Source organism: Sceloporus undulatus, chromosome 3 (genome assembly GCF_019175285.1).
Source record: "Sceloporus undulatus isolate JIND9_A2432 ecotype Alabama chromosome 3, SceUnd_v1.1, whole genome shotgun sequence".
In the NCBI taxonomy this organism is placed as follows: Eukaryota; Metazoa; Chordata; class Lepidosauria; order Squamata; family Phrynosomatidae; genus Sceloporus; species Sceloporus undulatus.
Genome location: NC_056524.1, coordinates 159,936,046 through 159,953,944, shown reverse-complemented (window position 1 = coordinate 159,953,944; position 17,899 = coordinate 159,936,046). Strand labels below are relative to the sequence as shown.

The following is a 17,899-nucleotide window of genomic DNA, read 5'->3' as shown; positions in this document are numbered from 1 at the left end:
AGATTAGAATGTGAGTCAAAGGAATCAGTGATGTGAAACATTTGAGCTTTCTGATACAGGAAAGTAAGATGAAAACATTTGCCAGCTGGAATAACTAAAGATTTCACTTGGGCAAAGATGCACACTTTAGAATTAAGGTGTGGTGGTTCTTTTTTCAACTAATCTTGAAAACGTCTGCGAAATGCAGCCACTGTAGCTACAAGTACTCACCAGGGAGTGTTCCCATAGGAGCTACATTTACCAGATGCTGTTGCATCCTTTGAAATGCTTCAATAAGCAAATGTCTGTGAATTATACACCATGATCAAGGTTGGTGCACCAGACTTTACTCCTTCTCGTTTCTTCTGTTTCAGAGTACAAATTCAATATTAAGAAGAAAGTCTAATACTTTAGGGTTATTTACAAGCAGTTCTTTACAGTTTACCACATTTCAGAAACAAAAGCATGTAGTGTTGTATCCACTGCTTGTACAAGTGGAAAGAAGCTTGCACAACCAATCTTTGGCTTTTTCATTCTGCTTCCTGTGCCATCCTTGCACCATTTGAAAAGCATCCCCAAAATGTTCTAAGGGCTCCTGAACAATGTGAGCTCCCTCCCCCTCTTTTAATCCCCAAAATAATAAAATAAAGTAACCTAAAATGTTAACAGTAATTTAAACTGTTAGTGTCGTTGAAATTAAAAGTGCCTTTTAAATTAATCTAGGTAGCACTTGTAAGAGCTAGCGTGGTACTGGTTTAACCCTTGGGCTATTGGCTCTGGAAACTAGGGTTTGATTTTGTGCTCAGCTATGAAAAACCACTGGGTGATCTTGGGCAAGTCACACACTCTCAGCCGTAGAGGAGGACAAAGGCACATTTTACCCAGAAAACCCAGTGATATATTTGCCTTAGGGTCACCATACATCAAAAATGACTTGAAGGTACACAACAGCAATGGTAGCACTTAATTTATTTTAAGCATTATATCAATAAATAAAATCGCAACATGTTTTAGATAAGAGCTTCAACAGAGGAAACTTTAAAGAAAATGTAATAAAATATTTATTTTAAAGAATATAAACTTCTGAAGAGTCAGGCTCTTTTTAAACCAGGGTTGGGAAAACTATTGATGGTTCAAACTTCTCTAGGAACAGAGATTGATACAACTTTCTGGCTAGCTGGTCAGGAAAGCTGTTGTTCTTCATGTTAACTATAGGGTGGCTATAAAGGATTGCGGAGGGTATACAAAATATATTCTCTTAAGTGACAGATTTGTTTTGCAGGTGAAAGTGCATATTTAGAGCAAATAGAATATATTTTGCCCCATTAAAAGGACCCGGTTCCTTGTTTTCTAGATTTCTCAAGAATATGTGACCTGTATCTATAACTTCACAGGGAACAATGTAATTTTATATGTCCACACTATGCCAATAAATTATGAAGGAAAAGCCATTCTGTCCCCCTGTTATAAATTGATGCTAGATTTACATTGCATTTCTCAGTCGTGTAGAGATATTTCTGCTCTTGCTAATCTCATAACCTATTTAAGTGTAGCAGTCCAAGGAAAGAGGGTTGAGGAGCAAGGAGAGAGAAGAAAAGATATTTTGCCTTACATGCACTATTAGCCATAGGTGTACAGCAGAAGTAAACAAAATGCCCTGGAGCCAAGGTGGATCATTAAAAAAGAGACTACATTAAATTATATTTAATTATGTTTTCATGCACTCTCTGGCTCTTCTTCAAATCCAGCATTATGGAATGGCACAACAAAGCAGCATCATGATTACAGCTATTGTGGCAATTTGCTATTAAAACTGTTTTAGTAGAGATGCAATGAACGGACTATGGTAGTCATTTGATATTCTATACTAGATCCCCCCCATCCCAATACCTCTTTTTAGAAAGGTAAAACATTCTTGTTAATCTGCCAAGAGAATCCTGAATAACATTCCAATGAGAACCTGTTGGACTTTGAAATATGACAAGATTTAGAAAAATAGCACCATTTTGACCTTGTAAATTGTGCACAAACTGATTTTTTCCCATTTTTTCCATGTACTCACAGTTCTTCTGAATATTTGGAAAAATTCAGAATTATTAGGTATATTTATGCACCTCTACTTACATAGTGCTTAAATTAGAACAGCAAATAACTAAGTTAAGGTTTCAATCCCAGAAGTGTTATTTTTATTTAATGACATTTGTCCAGTCGATTTTTTTTGAACCAATTTAATACCAGTTTTTGAGCTACTTTAGGATGGTCCCTAAAAGTATAAGGAATAGTATTCTGTTAGTTATGCTTGCCGTATAAGTAGCCCCAAATGTACTAATTGACTTTTAAAAGGCCACTTTAAAAATAAGAGTTTTTAAAAGCCATTTGAAAAAATAGGACTTTTCAAAAGCCCTTTGCTCCCTCTGGGGTCTGGAGGCGTTTCTACCACATTACCTCCCTTAACTATTTTAGGGGCAGGGAAGTCTTTCTTTCAACATCAGAAGTGATTTCTACCCTGTGGATTTAAATCAGCTCCATGGGTCCAAAATGTGGAAGAATTTCCAGTATGAAGAGCCTTTTAAAATCAAAAAAGTTTAAAAAGAGAGGGGCAGTCTACCAAGGTGTAGTTGAGAAAGCTCTAAACAAGGGCCTAGCGTGAAGTATGTCATAGATAATATAGTGATATTCAGTGAAGGCAAGATAGGTGTTCTTTCACTTCCTCATAAAGATCATGTTTATAACTGGGGTAGTGGTGATGGCAGCAGCATGGTTTTAGATCTTGTGTTGCGGTGGACTTAATAGTACCCATCATCAACTATGGTTAGTGCTCCCTTCTTAAAGAGTGATGAACCTTTCTAGACACAGTTACCCCTGTTCTGGCAAAATCACAGCAAGTGGTTTGACACTGACAGGAACAGACTGCTACAAGCAGATTATTTTAGTGTGAAGACCTTGTCTACTCCCAGTTTATTTCTAGACTCAGGTCCAAAACACCCAGCAGAAATAATCCAGTTTGAGACCACTTTAACTGCCCTGTCTCAATGCTAGGAAATTATAGGCATTGTAGTTCTATGAGAAATTTAGCCTTCTTTGTCAGAGAGCTCGGATGCCACAATAAACTACAATTCCCAGGATTCCCTAGTACTAAGCCAGGGCAGTTAAAGCAGTCTCAAACTGGATTATTTCTGCAGTGTGTTTTGGACTATTGGTACATCTGACACAGTTTCACCAAGATTTTGCCAGCCTTTTCATACATTACCTGGAACTGAATTTGGATTTCTTGTGTGCAGAGAATGCCATCTACAACTGAGCTATGGTACTTTCCTGTTTGTTATCTTTTAGACACCTATAGAAGTCTCTTCTGTTCATGAGCTTTTGTTGGTATATAGGTTCCCTTTTACACTAGGTACCTGATATATAATATAACTGAGATGTTTAGTACTGTTTTATTGTTCTTAATGCACTAATTTGCCTGCTGGTATTTATTTTTATTACTATCTTTAATTGCATTTGTTTTTGAGGGTGCTTTGAAATCTAGGTATCCAAAATGCAGAATGTTTCTGAAATAAAATAATTTCAGAGAAGACTATGAGTGGTAACAGAATCCCTTCATTAGTAGAAAGTGGAATGACTGGTTTTAAGAGGAAGTCTGGCATATTTTTTATAGTCGGGCAACTATATTTTTTAAAAGCTAGTAACATGACACATGTCTTTTGTGCCGTTATCTTCTCCAGTCAACAGGCTTGATAGTTTTTTTGTCCTGTATATTCCCTGAGAAAAGGAGAGCGTCACAAAATATGTTGTTTTAGAGATCATACTATTTAGTTTAAAAGTTAGTTATGGTGGTTCCAAAGACTGGGGTAGTGTAGTAATATTTATCTTTGGTTCTAATGAAATTTTTCTAAGATTCCACTTGAAATATTCCAATATAAAAGAAATTAATTTATTGTAGCCACTAATTCTGGTTTCTAACTTATCTTTATAATCTGTTCCCATATATTTCATATGGTTGTGACAGAATATAATGTGTTGTTAATCATATATTTTCTCTTCCTGCTCAGGTTTTGAGCTTGGCTTTGCTATGTCAAGTCCCAATGCACTGGTGTGCTGGGAGGCTCAGTTTGGCGACTTTCACAATACAGCACAATGCATAATAGATCAGTTTATCAGCTCGGGACAGGCCAAATGGGTTCGTCACAATGGAATTGTCCTACTTTTGCCTCATGGAATGGAAGGAATGGTAGGGCTTTCAACTAATTAGAGTAATAGTAATTTATGTAGATAAATCTTGGGTGGGCTAAGGGCAAGGAGGGGGTCCATACTGCCTTCTTAGGATGCTCCTCCCAACTCCAACATAGAATTGAACTCACACCTTGGCCTGAATTAGTATAATGCTAGGGGGGGGGGTAAAAATTAGTTTAGACTTTTATACAAGTGGTTGTGTAAATCAGTTATGCAAGAAATTGTGCAGCTGGTAACATAATGTGCTGTACAACCAGTTATGCAATAAAAATGACAGGATACCAGCTTTGTGTGTCTGAAAATGTGCAGCTGTTAGTGTAACAGGCCTTATGTTAACACAGTGGCTGCAGCCACACTGCAGAAATAATCCAGTTTGACACTGCTTTAACTGCCATGACTCAATACCATGGAATTCTTAGAACTGTGGTTTGTTGTGTCACCAGAGCTCTCTGACAGAGAAGGCTAAATGTCTCACAAAACTACAATTCCCAGAATTCCATAGCACTGAACCATGGCAGTTTGAAGTGGTGTCAGACTGGTTTCTTTCTGCAGTGTGGATGCAGCCAATGACCATAGTAGTTTACTGAATGATGGTACTTCTAAGAGTGCTGATCTGATCATAATGAAAGTAGGGTACACAAATGCAGGTCGCTGTCCCAGTGCTGAAATGACATGCTGAGGCAGAACCAAAAGCTATGACTTGCTTTGAAGACAATGTGTGCTTGTTTTCAAGATGGGTTCTTGCTTCCAGGAGTTTTAATCAGTTTGAAAACAAAGGGCACAGCCCTGTTGCATCTGGTTTTATGGCACCTTAAAAGCAATTGATCTACTTTCAAATCTTTGTCAAAACTGATAGTGATAAAGTATACTGTTCATTTTATCATTTTAGTAAAATAAATTGACACCATAACAAAATATTTGAACTGTGAACTGTTTTAATTGAACATAAAACATTATCTAAGCTTTGCACTCTGTGCTATCAGGACAGGGTTTTTTTCCTCCTGAAACAGAGTAATATATTTACAGTATATGAATTATTTTTTCTGCTAGCCAGTGGCGTCACTAAGGTTGGCGTCACGCAGTGCAGTAACTCATGGTGTCACTTGCCCATTGACCTCTTCCCATACCACACCATACAGAAGCCTTAGTAATGTTTTTTGTACTAATGTTACTCATAAATTATAATTCTCATGCATCACTGAATGTAATGGTAATAGCTGTAACATAAAAGAACTTGCAAAATTAAAATTATACTTTTAAATTACAGTATTGTATTCAGAGCCTAAATGTATTTACATGCACATAATTCTGTGTGGTTAAAGTATGGTATGTGGTATGATGTGATGTTCAATTCATTTTTTTTAAAACCTAGGGCCTCTCCTTTCTCCTCCCATTGAGCTTTGTTCCACTCACACCATCTCTTCAGCATTTTAAAGAGACACAGCCCATTTCTGCCTGAAGGCAGATTTTGGGAAGCAGTGGTGTCACCCCCCCCTCCTTAGAGAGTTACCTGATTCAGCTTGCATCTCTTGCACCCCTACTGCTAACTATAACATTTGATTTAAATTATATATGGTTTGTTTAAATTGAGGCACACAGTGGTCATGATTCTTTAATGGGTCCTTTTTTGTGCTAGAGCCACGTTGCAATACCCTATGGCTAGGCATTGAGACTTCACATACTGCTCTGTGCTTCCAAATAATAGCATTACATTTGGAAGGCACCCAAGATAACCTAGTCCCTGCTGGTGCTGGCTCTAGCTGCGTGAATAGCAATTATATACTTGATTCTTCACGTGTTTCAGACTTCATATTTTAAATGATTATGTTTATCAGGGCCCAGAACATTCTTCAGCCAGGCCAGAGCGGTTTCTTCAGATGTGCAATGATGATCCAGATGCTTTCCCAGTAAGTAGGTCTATTGTTTTTCCCTTGCACCTGCCCTTCATCTTAAGCCCCATTCCCAACCATCTTTCCAATGTTTTTTTATGGACATTTGTTTTAACTTTCCATCTGTAGAAAGATGAAACTGTATTCATTTCTTCTAGGAAGAAATGTACTCCAAGAAAGCTGTATATATAAAATACTTAGTGGATGTTGGTCAATAACAAAAATCTAGTTAGTTACAAAATGCAGTCATGTCCATTTACAGTGTGTCTTTGTAAGTAAAAAAAGCCACCCCATGTGTAATGCACAGTGGACATGAACTATTGGAGTTAAAAACGTAAATAAGTAGTATGCAGGATCTAACAGACTAATTTATAGTTTTTTAAACATACAAGAAAATATTGTGCTATGAGCACATGTATGCCCTAGTTATAAAAGAAACATAAATAGAACAGGTCTTGATCTGAGAATCGGTACATGTGACACATAGCTAATAACTTTAAACAGCATTTTGCAGGATCACTTTTAACCCAAGTATATACAATGCATTTTTTCTTTCAATTAGAAGTAGTATTTATCTCAGAAACTTTAGGACTAAAATCAGAAAGACTTTGTAGTGATCTTTCTAAATCTGTTTTAAATGCCTTTCTTCTAACTAAAATATAAGAAGGTAGCAAAATTAGATGGCTGTAACAGATAGAAAGAAAACAAACACTGCTTTTTTTACTTTAAAAAATATCTCTTTTTAGGAATTTGATGATGATTTTGAGGTTTCCCAGCTTTATGACTGCAATTGGATTGTAGTGAACTGTTCAACTCCAGCCAGTTACTTCCATGTGCTCAGAAGGCAGATCTTACTGCCATTTAGGAAGCCTGTAAGTAGTTGAATAATTATGTGCTTGTTTTGATTAATGTATTGTTGCTTTTTGTATGTAACAGAATGAAATATGGAGGGTATGAGAGTAGGCCTGTACATAATGCTTATGCATTAGTTGAAAGTAATATTTTTGCTCTTTGTAGATTGTCCTGTGTATAGTTTGTAAAAATTATTTTCCTCATACAGAATGTTTACGTGCTTTTCCCAGTTGTTCAAAGTACTTCAAAATATATGTGAGAAAGTACTTTCGGAATTTTATAAGGGAAAAATCTAAGGGATGAAAGGCAATAGATACATTTCTTTTGTGCTTCACATTCTTTAGTATGGGGATTGGAAATCTGGGGCTCTCCACTTCTTCATTGTGGTCTCTATGCCTTCACATAATGGTTTTACACTTGCCCAGAGACACTATGCAGAACGTTCCAGAACTAAGTAGCTTTGCTGGGAAACCTTGCCCTGCCACACACATATGCCAGCTTGCCAAGCTACTCTCTCCTCAGTTTCTTTTCATTTGCTGTCAGAGAAACCTTTATGGTTTGTTGCTTACTGAGTACCTTTCTCCTCACATCTAATACCTTGACTTTTTGTTTTCCTTCTTTTGTCCTTCTCTTAGTTGCTAAAAAAAGAAAAGAAAAAGAACTTCTCTTGCCCCCTTCTAATTTTTCCTCTTCTCTTCCTTTTTGATTTTATGACCTATATGACACCTTTCACAGCTTTCTCTTCTTGCAGGTGTAAAGTTGCCTTCTCCAGCATACATGATGTGTCTTTTTTATTTGGGTGAAGGTCATGTTCCAAGTATTTCGCTCTTTGTTGGGGTTTCACTGCCCAAACCCTCTCCAACTGAGACTCTTGGCTTAAACTGCATTGCTGAGAAGAATCCCTTAAGGTTGTGAAGCATGTAGTGATGAATAACACCTTATTTTCTGCTTCTTTGTGTCTGACTAAGCCTTCCTCGGGACGTTCTAAATGGCTTTCAGAACTGAAGAAGATGTCATCAGCTCAGTCTTCTTTGATGCCAAAATCGGTTTTCACAGTGCCATCCTTTGTTATGGTTCTGTCTTCTGATTCCTCAATTTCATCCAACTTCTATACCATCCTCAACAACTTCTTCAGCCTCTCACAGAGTTGCTTCTTTGACAGAGACTATACCAGAGTTAGAGGTGATGTTTGGTCAGCATACTCCACGTATCAATCTTTGACCCCTTCACTGGAACTGAAGAGAAAAAAAGGCCTTCAAGTCTAAGAACAAAGGTGCACAAGAATAAGAACCTACTTGTTTCTGCTCCTGTAGCCCCAGTTCCTCATGACAATGTGTCTGTAGTAATGGTACCATTTTCTCAGACTTCCTCATCAGTAATATGGGGTGCCAGCAATGTGACAGTTTCATCAGCAGGCCTGCCACCTTGTGTCCCAGCAAATTCAATCTGCTAGACATATGGCAGATTGTGCATTAGAGGTGATGTCTGGGCCTGGGGCTCTCCACCGATACACCTAGCTTCACTCAGCAGGTCTATTGGAGGACTGACTCAAGACAAATACAGTACATTCCCTTTGGTATTATTGTTTGTTCAATGCCAAAAATCAGTGAAGCCATGGATAATCTTTTAAAGGCCTTTTTGAGTACAAAGAAAATGAGCTTTGGCTTCCAACAACAGCAACACAGACTATGTCACCAGGTTTGGAAATGGATTTCCATCTTCCTCTACTTTCCAGTGCTCCATCCCTACTCTTCTGAATCTAACAAATGACATGAATTCCATTCTTCCTGTTCACTCAACTCCAACTCCAATATATATTTTGGTTCTTCATACATAAGTCTCAAGATTGACTGAGTTCCTGGGTTTCCACTGCAGCCTCTCTTTACTGTTGAAAGCCCATTTCTATCTTGAACTCCTAAGGTCTACTGCCATTAAAATACCCAGCAGAACCTCATCAACCATTTTTGAGCAGTGGCCATTGTTCACCTGGATTAACATAGAATTCACTTCTTGGCTTCCCATCAATAAATTTCTCACCCTTCCTCTCCCTCCTGCATTCTGAGAGAAGAGTTTGCTACTTTCTTGGGAAAGGGTGCTATAAAGCATCTGTCTCAAAGCTGCAAGTACACTGGCTATTTCCCCTGCTATTTTATGGTTTTGAAAAGGGATGTAGGTTTCTTTCCTATGCTGGATTTTTGAGCATCAGTCATTATAACCAACTTAGATACTTCAGGATGGTGACTCTTCAATGTATCTTATCCTTCCTCCATTGCGAGGACTGATCCATAGATAAGTATGCTTATTTTCATATTGGAATCAGGCCGCTGCATTGGAAATTCAATGACCTCTACCAGTAAAGGTCCTTCCCAGCAGTTTCCCCATAGCACCAAGAGTCTTCATGAAGTACATGGCAGTAGCTGTCTCTTTTCTAAGGACTCAAAACGGTCAGTATTTCCTTATTTGGATAATTGACGGTTGGTGGTTTGTTCCCAGAGGAAGTTGTATTGTCATATTCATTACACTCTATCCCTTCTACATGATCTTCTCTTTCAAGTGAATACAAAGAAAGCAGTTCTGGAATGATTACTCAGCCAGCAAAATTATTCACTAACTCTATGAAGAAAATATTTTTAAGGGTGTCACACATCTGTATCCACCACTCACACGACCGGCAGCATGGTGGTCCTTGTCTTTAGTTTTATCACAATTAATGAACATTCCCTTTACGCCTCTTGCTTCTGTGGATTAACATCTTCTCACTGTGGAGGTGGTCTTCCTTCTCATCATCACTTTATCCTGGAGATTTTCTAAGTTTGCTGTTCTCCAGTCTGATGAGCTATTCTTGTGCTTCCATAGGGACAAAGTAATTCTCTGCCCAGGTATTACCTTCCTCCCAAAAGTGGTCTCTGTTTTCCATATAAATTAGAATACTGTACAGTCTTACTGGTATAGTCTTACTTCTTTTCTAAACCTTCAACCAATCTTAAAAAGTCTTTGCGTATATTGGACATTGGTTGAGTACTTGTGTTTTATGTCAAAAGGACTACTCCTTTTCACCATTCTATGTGATTGTTCCTCTGTTACGATGGTCCTAAACAGGATCACCATGCATCTTCCCAGAGAATTTTCAAGTGGGTGGTGCAGACTATTCACCTGTCCTACACTCTTACTAAGAAGCTGCTTCTAACTTCAGTCAAGGCTCACCCACCAGATCTGTTGCAGCATCTACAGTATTCCTCAGTTGTGCTTTTATGCCTTATCTTCATAAAGTTGTCACAAGGTCTCAGCCCTTGACTTTTATAATACATTATTGTTTGGACTCTAGGGCTAGGGATGATGCAGAATTTTGTTTCCGGGCATTACAATCTTTGTTTCTGTAATTGGTCCCATCTCCAATGCTAAGCTTTTCAGTCACCAATTGTGTGAGGTATAGATACCACAATGGGAAAAAAAAAACAGGTTGCATATCTGTAACACTGTTTTTTCAAGCAATCATCTGTGCCCTCACACATCCTACCATGCCTCCCCTCTTTCTCTGGTTCCAGCATTATCTACTTCAGTTAAACTGGAAATGGAGGGGAGGCTGGAATATGCACTGTACAGGGAGGAGAGTGCTTTCCCGCCAAAGCAACTCAGTCCTGGAACATTCTGAATGGTGTCCCTGTACAGGTGCAAAACCCATTGTGTGATAATTCAAAGAACCACAGTTGCAGGTAAGCAATCTATTCATATACCTGGATTTCAGTTCCCATTAGGTCCAGTCAGCAGAATCAGTGGTCAAGTGGGATGGAGAGCCACAGTTTGCATACCGTTGATGGAGTCTTCTCTTATTTGCAGTTTCTAAATTGAACAGATTCTAGTATAAAAGTTTGAAACAATTATGAATATTCTAGGAGACCTTTTTAGATAGGGTTGTTTTTACTCTGGTTCTTCTCCATGCACTATACCTAATATTTGTTTATAGAATTCACCATTCCTTCTTGTATATATTGTATTGCTGTATTTATAATTTACATCTTCCCCAAAATTGAGATTCCAGTAATTTTCTATAATAAAAAAATGCAAGTAAAAGTGTAGATACAAACACAAACTTTTTATAGAATTGATGTTTATGAAATAATTTATCTCAATATGTTGAATATTTCCAAATATTAAAGATTTCTGATGATGCCCATTTTACAGCTGATTATTTTTACACCAAAGTCCTTACTGAGACATCCTGAAGCAAAATCCAGTTTTGATGAAATGGTGTCAGGTATTTGGAAATACTTTATTCTCCCCTTCATACATCATGTAGCATTGTATTGCACTGCACTGCACTGAATTGCATTGCAATTCTAAAATACTAAGTCCCTTTCTGCAATGCAGGAAACAATCAAGTTTACATTTCTGGAATGGCATATTCTTTAACTTAATTCCAGTAATCCCTTCCGTTGGATATTCTTTTCTTTGCCTACCCCTTTCCTGAACCTGTCAAGGTCCCTAAATATTTTTCATCCCCTATTTGCCCTCTGAATGAGGGCTGTAATATTCTTGAAGAGCAGATTAGGTTCTTTATAGTAAAATATTTTTCTTGTGCATCTAGGAACTAGTTTCAGGCGTGTGATTCCTGAAGATGGCCCTGCAGCTGAAAGCTCTGGCGAAGTAAAACGGGTGATTTTCTGTACAGGGAAGGTATACTATGATCTTCTTAAAGAGCGGAAGAACCAGGATTTGGAGAAGGAGGTGGCTATAACCAGATTAGAGCAGGTAGGAATGAGAGTTTGTTCCAGTGGTTTGACATCTTGGAATGTAAAAAGAATTATATTTATTTTATGTTAATGAGTATCAGGAAAGCAAAGCCAAAGGGCATTTAATAACATACATTTTATTGATTTTTATTTACTTATACCAGTGTTCTTTAATGAACAGGGAAGATTTGACTGGGGTATAAGGTTTTGTAACCATGGTATCTTCTCTGATAGAAATTGGTAAACAGTTTTCTGTTTATAATGTACTAATGATATTTATTCATCTTCTATTTTTCTGAGATTGTTTTGACACTCTTTCTTACATGTGATGTTTAAATGTTTCAGATTGCTGTATTTGAGAATTTAAAACATATCAAAACATTTGTATCTTTGATTGGCAAATTGATCACTTCTGTTTTTATTCTGCCTTCTTCACATTAACAGGAAGTGTATTATGATGGTTATGATTATGAAAGTCATTTTAAAAAACAATTTAACAATCCGTAGAATAAAAACATTTAAAATTAATGAAAAGACTATATTTTAAAATGTACAAAATGGCACAGCACACCATTAAAACCCATCACAGTCAATTTCTAAAATCCTGATGGGATAAGTATGTTTTTATTTCCTGGTGGAAGGAGAGCAAAGAGGACACCATCCTATCCTGCTGATGGCAGAAGATCTAAAGTCAGTGAGAAGGCCCTCCTTGGTTACCACCAAACCTGAAAAGGTAGTGGGGGAGAAAGAAGGGTCTCTCCTGAAGATCCAAAATACTGTGATGGGCTCATATAGGGAGATTTCATCCCTCAAGTAGCCTGGACCCAGTTCACATAGTACTTTAGAGGTCCTCACCAACCCTCTGAGTTAATCCATGAAATGGTCTGACAACCAGTACATCTACTGTAACAGGGAGTTAGGGCAACTGCAATTTCTGAGCATTTTCAGAGGCAATCACACATAAAGCATGTTATATTAAACCAAATGGGAACTAACCAAGGCATATACCACTGTGTCCTGTCCAGACATTTAAAGGACATGAGTACAGCTGTCACACTAGTTTAAATTGTGCAAGTGCACTCCTGACCATCACAGAAACCTGGGCCTCCAGGCTCAGAGCTGAATCCAAGAGTACACCTAGATTGCAAATCTGTGTCTTTAGGGGGAATGTAAGCCCCTCTAGCAAAGGCTGAATACCAATTCCCAGGTCTGCCTTGTGATTGACCCCTGTCTTGTCTGGATTAAGCTTCGATTTGTTCACCCTCATCTACTTCTTTAGAGATGCCAGCAACTGGCATAGTAAAGAAACAGTTTCCTTGGAATAAGGTGGAAAGGAATAAAAGAGCTGGATATCCTCAGCATATACTGGTGAAGCCTGAACCTAAAACTCTAAACATCCTGTCCCAGTGGTTTCATGCATATGTTAGTGTACTGCAAACTAAAATGAAAAAGAGCCAGTATGGCATAGAGGTCTGAGTATTGGACTGTGACTCTGGAGATCAGGGTTCAATTCCCAGCTCAACCGTGAAACCCACTAGTTACCTTGGGCAAGTCACATGCATGTGACTTTCAGACTCATTTGACAAGGCAACGTCAAACCTCTGAACAAATCTTGCCAAGAAAATCCCATTATAGGTTTGCCTTAAGGTCACCTTAAGTCAGAAGCGACTTGAAGGCACACAATAACAACAACAAACTAAAATGGGTTTTGGCATTCCTTGTGAAAATATTCTGAAGATTCCTAAATGACTGCAGGCCATATGCTCTGTTTAAGGCCACTGTGGCAGGAGAAGGTAACACTTAAGATTTCACAAGCAGATGCAGAACATGGACAGGGTGTAACATTAACAGAAAGTAGCACCGTGTCTTCTGAATATTGGCAAACTATGACAAGGTATATGAATACATTTTAGGATTTTTGTTTCATGTTGTATCTTATATACATAATACATAATCCAGTTAACGTTAAATGCAGTTAGGACTCATTGATTTCAAAATGATATTTAAATATGTACTTATTCTGCCCTGAAAAGCCCCTAAGTAAGAGATTTAAGTTAGTGATTAAAAAAATTATATACAATTTATTTTATAACATACAAATAATATGTATTGTCCCACAGAACAAATATCAGAAAGTACTTGTGCTGGCTGCAGATGTGCAATAGAACTGGACAGCTACTATGCATTTTTGCCGTTCATTTCATTAATATGACTATCATGCATATGAAGAAAGGAAAATTTCCCTATGGTTCCAGATACTGGAACATGCCTTTGTTCCTCATTTTTACTACTTTTTAGTGTAGTTTTCAAAAGAAATTACATAACCTTGCAGTTAATTGGTTGCATCAGTCTTTTGTTTCCTCTCTCTGTCAAATTCTCGTGTTTACTGTTCTGCCTCGTTTTTACTTTAATCATTTTTAAAAATCAACATAAAAGTTAAAATATCTATTTTAATATCTTGTCACAGAATATCAATTTCTAGGTGTATTTTGTCATACAATACATATTTCGATTCACCTCTTAAGCTGGGACCTGCATCAGAAATTTGGGCCATGCAAAATATGAGGTATAACTGTTTCATAATGTTCACGCTTTGTCTAAGAGATGCAGATCAGGTTGTTGGTTTACTTAAAAATGCAGACTGAACACATTTCTTGATATCTTTAATTGTTGGAATATGATTTTTAAGAAATATTTTCTTTCTCTAGATCTCCCCTTTCCCTTTTGACTTGCTCAAAGAGGAAATTGAAAAGTATCCTAAAGCTGATCTTGTCTGGTGTCAAGAAGAGCATAAGAACATAGGCTATTATGACTATGTCAAACCTCGTTTTCGCACTATTGTGAACCGTGCTCGTCCCATATGGTAAGGGTACTTGCATTGCTCTTCTTTTTGTTTAGGACGACTTAACCTTCTTTTCTATTTGGTGCAGTGTCAAAACTGAAAAAAGTATGAGAAGATGGAGCTGAGGCATTGGTTTTTCCATCTGTGCTTTCCAAATGACCTAGTATTCAATCTGACTCTTAAATTGTGGTTATTTTAGTGGTAACTTTCCTTAACCTTGCTGCCTACTAGGCAAGGTCATGCTCTCTGTTGAACTTTTCACTAGGATGATTATTCTCTTATCTCTTTAAGATGATTAGGAAGTCTTTATGTAATCTTAAAGTGCTGGCTCAAACCATATAGCAGTACACAAATCTGCTTGAATTATGAATGTACAGTACCAATAAATAAATCAAATCTTGATTTTAAAAAAGTCTGTACCTTAAAGACAAATGTTGAAGAAACAAGTGCTGGGTACAATCAGTGCTTGTGCAGTTAATGATGCTTAACAGGACAAGTTGGCTACACTGAGTTTTCTTACCAATCTAATGGCTAAATAAAATAAGCAAGTAGATATAACTAGCATTTTCTGTGACATGTATTTACACATTTGTCTTAGGTATAAGTAACAGTCCATATGAAATGCCAGAAGTATGAGTGAGAATTAAATGTAAGCCTGCTTCTGAAAATGTCCTTGTTCAATTTCTGTCATGTATCCTCATCTTCTCCATCTCAAGGTATGTTGGTCGTGAACCAGCTGCTGCTCCAGCAACTGGTAACAAGAACACTCATCTGGTATCACTCAGAAGATTTTTGGACACAGCTTTCAACCTGGAGGCTTTTGAAGGAAAGAAGTTTTGATCTTAATACAGCAGTCCATCTTCTCAGTATGTAGTTTAGTAGTCATGTATATAGGAAAGGCCATGGCCATTAAAAAAAAGTGGGAAAATCTCTCCTGAGCCATTGTGTATGATGCAAATACTAGGGGTACCTCTCAATTCTTCTCCAGTTAATGTGGTTTTAAGGATTACAGCACAGCTACCTCTTAGTGAAGAGACACAACAAACAGGCTTTAAAAAAATGTTATGTTTTGGAACATTTAACTTAGACTGAATCAACATGTGTAATTTAAAGGAATTTCTGTACACTGTGACAGTAAAACAAAAACTGTTCTACTGCAGATTATGTAAACAGTCTCATAAAGCTCAAATTGATAATTGTTCAAACTGACTGCATTTATTCTTTATTAGACCCTTGCATGTGCAAATGCAACATACAGCTTAGCAGAGAATGAGGCATTATTTTTCTTTTTAGTTATCAAAACTAATTATTGTAATTAGTTTAATCTCTCTCTCTCTCTCTCTCTCTCTCTCTCTCTCAATAGGAAGGCAGACAGACAGACAGACAGACAGACAGGGTGATGAAAAAGAATGGTACTAAACCAAGTAATAGCAGCTTTGCATTTTCCCACCATTCTTTTTTAATCATCCTATATAAGACATGCATATAGACTCATGCTTGAAAATGTGTGCAGCTGTCATGTAAGAAGAGCTTCATGTAGATCCACATCATTGTAAAAATCTACGTGTGGGGAAACCTCTAGTCAGCTAAATAGTCAATGCTACCAAGAATACAAATTCAGAAGTATGGTAACCCATTGGGATGCACCCATACAAATCAGATACAAGGCGCTTACAATAAAATCTAATTTTGAAGTAACTCTTCACTATTTAAAATGAAGAATTTGTTTTTCCAGCCATTTTTTCTTGTTGCAACTTAGCAATTGCTTTTCAAGGCCTTTTTCTGCATTTCAACTTGTTTGAATGGGATAAAATGTTAAAATCTTAGTAACAGTATTAATAAGAATACCAGTAACATAATATACTAATAGTTTTCGACCAGTATTTGGCTTATGGCAAATATTACCATTAATATCTTGTGGCTTTACTTTTGCATTTATCTAGACCCGGTATCTTTTATAAAGCTTTAAAGAACAGAGTACACTGAAAATCCTGAAAGAGAAGAGCTAGTACATTAAGGGTAGATTTAATGACAACAAGCAGGAAAAATAAAAATATATTCCTCTTGAATATAATTTTGTTTTAAGATGGGGGAGCTGTATATTTAAAAACTCAAATGCAGAGTTTTTCTCAGATATAGTTTCAGTTAATTTTCACATTTTAAAGATTATTTTTTCTGCCTCGTTCTCATCTGTGGTTTGTTGTGAAGGTAAAATGGGATGGAGGAGGAAATACTGCTTTGCTGATCTGTGTTTCTGGGGAAAAGTGCAAGATAAAAATGTAAAGTTATATGTTTCTAATGTCAGTGAAAGAATATATTTCCTAGGGGCCAATAGACATGTGAAAATATTACAGTAGCTTTGTGTCTATGTTTTAGAACAGAAGTTGTTTTTGTTTTTTAAATAAAGAATACTATTAAACATAGAGCCATTGGGTAGGAGCACTTGCCCTGCTTATACTTGAATGTCATGTATTTGCTATGTCACAATAAGGGCATAATGGTGTCCATAAGTGCAACCTCACTTTCTTTTAAACCGGATTCCTATTCATGGGCAGTCATGGTACTTCATTGGTGGAGCAGCAGTTGACATCACTGTAGTTTATGCCAAGGCTTTCTGTCCTTTTCTTGGTTATCCAACTGTGGGGAAACCTACTTTGGTATTTAAAAACCACAACATTGGAACATTCTCCTTGAAGTCCTGAGTCCTGCAGTATAATCGCAGCAGTGCAGTGGGGAGGCATATTCAACTTCTCTACACAAGGTCACTAGTTCCAGTTTGCTATGCTCTTCTAGGCACTAAAATTATTTGATATGTACAATTGCCGGCTTTATATTTATTTAGCACTGAAAGAGATTTAATTGCTGTTGATGCAGTCCTCTGCAGTTACTTGGGAATGATCATGCGTTCAACCCAACAGGACTTGCTTCTAAGAAAACTTGCTTAGGTTAGTGCTTTAAGTACCCCAAAGGCAAAACATTCTGAGTTGTTTTTATTTATTTAAAGAAAAGAATTAGAAAGGTAGATACGGTTTAAATAATAATGGGTCTATATATTTTCCTGTGTTTTTACAAGGAAGGCCATTTCAGTATAACTTGACATACTTTCTGTCTCCTTTTCAGTGATAAATGCGCTTGTGGCTGGGAACGCACAAATTTAGAGAGCAAAATTAACATAAACATAAAAATGGGAAATGGCAAGCTTCCATTTTCATTGTTATTTGTGGACTGTAACATATTTTAAAAAATAAATTCTGTCTAAGAATGTGAGAAATAAACAGTGGAACATTATGTCTATTTTCTTTATGAATTTCCTATGACAGCTTCTTCCTTGGGGGCTTGGCATTAGCATGCCATTGACAAAAATGTTGTCATTT

General features: G+C 37.1%; 1 protein-coding gene across 4 annotated transcripts in view; it reads left to right on the top strand.

Annotated features, from left to right (window-relative positions):
- OGDHL (oxoglutarate dehydrogenase L) overlaps nucleotides 1–15,875 on the top strand; it is a 69,111-nt gene extending 53,236 nt beyond the window's left edge. For 3 of the 4 annotated variants that reach the window (XM_042459823.1, XM_042459819.1, XM_042459820.1), the window contains 7 exons: nucleotides 4,032–4,210; nucleotides 6,048–6,119; nucleotides 6,848–6,973; nucleotides 11,136–11,208; nucleotides 11,539–11,702; nucleotides 14,392–14,546; nucleotides 15,242–15,875. In XM_042459823.1, coding sequence (XP_042315757.1) covers nucleotides 4,032–4,210; nucleotides 6,048–6,119; nucleotides 6,848–6,973; nucleotides 11,136–11,208; nucleotides 11,539–11,702; nucleotides 14,392–14,546; nucleotides 15,242–15,365 — 893 coding nt within the window. In that variant the 3' untranslated portion in view covers nucleotides 15,366–15,875. Of the gene's footprint in view, nucleotides 1–4,031; nucleotides 4,211–6,047; nucleotides 6,120–6,847; nucleotides 6,974–10,498; nucleotides 11,094–11,135; nucleotides 11,209–11,538; nucleotides 11,703–14,391; nucleotides 14,547–15,241 lie in introns of those variants that run through there. The other variant, XM_042459822.1, reaches the window with a different exon arrangement.
- Nucleotides 15,876–17,899: the final 2,024 nt, after the last annotated feature.